The sequence below is a fragment of the Mesitornis unicolor genome, unplaced genomic scaffold, assembly GCF_000695765.1.
Source record: "Mesitornis unicolor isolate BGI_N332 unplaced genomic scaffold, ASM69576v1 scaffold54454, whole genome shotgun sequence".
NCBI classification, from domain to species: Eukaryota; Metazoa; Chordata; class Aves; order Mesitornithiformes; family Mesitornithidae; genus Mesitornis; species Mesitornis unicolor.
Genome location: NW_010179112.1, coordinates 14,937 through 18,719, shown reverse-complemented (window position 1 = coordinate 18,719; position 3,783 = coordinate 14,937). Strand labels below are relative to the sequence as shown.

At 33.8% G+C, this 3,783-nt stretch overlaps 1 protein-coding gene across 1 annotated transcript in view; it reads right to left on the bottom strand.

Moving 5' to 3' along the window:
- Positions 1–172: 172 nt before the first annotated feature.
- ZPBP (zona pellucida binding protein) overlaps positions 173–3,783 on the bottom strand; it is a gene marked incomplete at both ends in the record, with an annotated part of 13,336 nt that continues 9,725 nt past the window's right edge. Inside the window, 2 exons of the mRNA XM_010182642.1 lie at positions 173–249; positions 2,204–2,422. Of these exons, the coding sequence (XP_010180944.1) occupies positions 173–249; positions 2,204–2,422 (296 nt within the window). The remainder of the gene's footprint in view (positions 250–2,203; positions 2,423–3,783) is intronic.

Here is a 3,783-nt window from a genome sequence, read left to right as displayed (position 1 = left end):
TTAGTTTTCTCTGCTATGTATTTGAAAAAGAGAATGGCAATAGAGTATTAGCAATTTTAACTGATACATATTTTATATCCACCAGAACTTTTCTATTGTTTTATTAATTTATTAAACAAAGTATGTTTCATATTTTATGTTAGTTGCCTTTTTATTCCTCCATGTACTATACCTTGTTTAGTCTATGAGATGCATCACAAGCACTTTGCTGACATTGTCTGTTCTGGTTTTCTCTGTTTAAGGAAGAAACTGTAACAAAACACAATGTGTTTATAGAAGAACAAAGTCAATGAAATCAACATTTATTTTTTTATTTACTGGTTTAAGATTCTAGTCAGTTCTGATGCAAGTATTTAGGATTTTTTTATTGTATTTCAAATGTCTAACTTGTGATGTTTTAAGTAAATCACAGAGCTTGTCTTCTAACAGACATTACACGTCTATGTCTGATTTTCAGTATGCTTAAATATTTTAAGGGAACTGTAATTTATTTGTAAACTCTGATGGCAAGGTAATGTGTAATTCTGGTCTCTTTCCAGATTTACAAATATCTGGGAAGATATTAAAAAAAAATAAGCTACTCCCTCTCTAATTACCTGCCTGCTATTGTCGTTTCATGAAGACCAATTTTAAAACAGCCATCCACCCTAACAGTTCACACTTCTGACTGTTTCTACAACAGAGTCAAGTTTTCTCTCAACAACAATCACTCAGGGCAATATCTACGCCCTTTAAAGATTTTCCCTGCTCTCCCACTCCTGCACAAAGTCAGTTCCTGAGCCTCAGCCACTCAACCCTTGACATTCTCGGAAGAAAGCCTATAACACATGGAACCGAAGGAAGAATTGAAGAAAAAAAGCAAAGTACAGACTGAAGAAAAAAGTGCAGTTACATTTTAGTAATCTATTTGCATGGGTCCACATTCCTTATCAACTGACTGGTACCGACATGCTGTGGAGAAGGCCTGGCAAGTAGTTAACTAAGCTGCTGGACTGCTCTCTAGAACTGACATTAGAGTAAGCTGCCATATTAAGAATAAAATAATGTGTGAACATGTGAATTTAACTCCTTATAAGCTTTACCTACCTCTGTCATAATAGTAGCTCTGAAACACCAAATGCTACATGGAAGTCAAAAAGTACTTCTAAGACTTCAAGCTACTTAAGAGCATGTAGTTTACCACTGAGAAGTATCAAAGTTACCATCCACCTAAATCTCTTAACTGGGTAATTTCTCCTCCTAATACTCATATATTCTATATATAAAGCCTGCACACTGGCTGAATCTCATTTATGTAGTTCTCATAACCTTAGAATTAACCTTAACCAGCCTATCAGTAATGAGACGCTTCAGATACGTCAGTGCTAGCACAAATGCAGTTTTCAGAGAAACAAAACCGAGTAATAGCTGCATAGTTTTTATAAACAATTTTTTTTAAATTTTCAAGAAAATCAAAATTTGAAAGTGGAAAATGAAGCTTAATTGGTACACTTTGTTCAGAAAGAGATCTTTTCAAATTGCGTATCTTGATACACAGTGACTAATACAATATGTGAAAACAATGGCCTTCTTAGAGCTGAAATAGTTAGAAACAGTAAGATCCAAAAAATATTGCTGATGTTTGTACATACATTCATCTCAACAGTTCTATATAGCATCTCTTCAGGCTTTAGATATCTCTGTTAATAACAAAAAGTACTGAAAATGAGCTGAACATATGTTGGGACTGTTTTACAGTTTCCTTCGGACCTCACTCACAGCATAAAGGAGTTGAGACTTTCTTTTCATATGGTCTCTATATTCAGAAGGAATATTCTGAGAACAAGTCTCATGAAAAAAAGTTTGAAGGTGATGAAGGCAATCTGGGGAGTTACAGAATACACTGTATCACTTTCCTTCCTAAGTTAGTGCGTAACAAGGTACATGATAATGTTTTACGATACAAAATTAAAAAGATATTGATCTATCCACAGATATAGAATGTTCTAAAGCTCTTCTGAGATAATGTAAAATATGCACTTTTGAGTAATCAACTATCTTTCTGCTATTGACATGAACTTCACATGCAATACTTTCAAGCATTTTTACAATCAAGAAACTTTATTATTAAACTCTTAAAATACTTCCTGCATAAAAGCAGTAAATACATTCCATTAACTATAAATAAATCTAACCATTCTTTAAAAGCAAGACTCATTTTTACCTGCAAATGTAAAGAAGATTTCATTCTGTAGACCTCCTCTCTGCATTTTTACATGATGGCATTCTGCCTTAATTAATGTAACCACACAAGAAAGTTCAGCAACAAGTTTGTTAAGTATCAAAACCAATGTTCTCTCAAAATAAGTATTATGAGTGCTGTGGCAAGGAGCTGCATGGTACCGGGCTGTGAATTCATAGTACTGTTTAGGATCAGAATAAGCTGCAGGAAAAAAATGTAGATGATGATGAGGAACATACATGAAGTAAAAATAAGAAAAGTAATTTGTGTATTTGAAAATAAAAGTGCCAATTTAAATCCTTCATTATAAACAAAACTTATTTTGCACCCCCAGTGAATTTTTAATGATAAAATAGTGTATGCTGGGCCAGTTGGAAACACTTCAGAGACTTTTATAAGTCAACATTATTATTTATATTCATAGGTAAGTCTTACTCTTTAATATTCTAATTTTTTATTTTTTAAACCAACAGGAGATTACAGTAAAGGGATCAAGAATATGAAGGCTAAGGTTAAGAAGCATGCAAAATATCCTTGAGTATGTGGCACAGTATTTCATCTCACACATTATGGCCAGTTATATATAGCAGTATGTTACATACTTTTTAGTCAACTATCACAAAAGTATTTTAAAGGGCTTAAAAATGGAATCCTCTTCCCCAGAGATCAATAGAAGATGGAACTAATAAGATGAACAGGATTTCCTTCTCTCTTAGAAGTAACTGAAAAAGCTTTCATGTAAGTATGAAATTTACTTTTATGGATCGATCAACTATTTCACCTTTACTGCAAAGCTAAATGCACACCTGGGCACCTTTTACAAATAAGCAAATATACTATAAAATGTGTGTTTTCAGTTATTTCATGATAACCACTCTACTTATCCAAATATGAAGATCAACAGAGCACAATGTTAAATAGAAAACAGAAGTAAAAGAACAAAGAACAGGGGTCATGTCACAGAAATGAGAAGGGGGCTGTGGGGAAGAAAGAACAAAGGAGTAGATCTGAACCCGCTGAAAGAAGCAGCAGAACATCCAAAATATGGTACTCAATTAAGACAGCTCATTAGATCCTGAATCTTGCTTTCACCTCCCCCGTTTCCTTTCGCTTGCTGCTGCATATTCAAGATTTTTTTGTACATATGCATAAAGCTTGCATTTTGTATGCTAACATTCCGATTGAATCCTTACTGAAGGATGTAAGCTTGCATTACTGAAAACTGTAACCTCTTCCATCAGAACTGTTTCAAATAAACTTTTTCCTTTCCAGTTCTGTCAAGAAAGCCAGCTGCTAAAAGTCATGGTTATTGTGTATGAAGGATACTGTGCCAAAGTAAAATTAATTTACATCAGAGGTTAATTTAGGTTATTGTGCTCTACAGTGTTTCTGAACGAGCTCTGGTACATTTTAAATGGAAGATCAAACAAAAAGTTCCTGCTAAAGGCAACAGAAGCTCTTGCCTGCATCTGCACAAGAATAAAATATCCCTTAAATAAGAAAAGGAGAGCTAGTAATGAATAAATGGCAATGCCTTTACAATCTTGCACTTTATCAAAGAC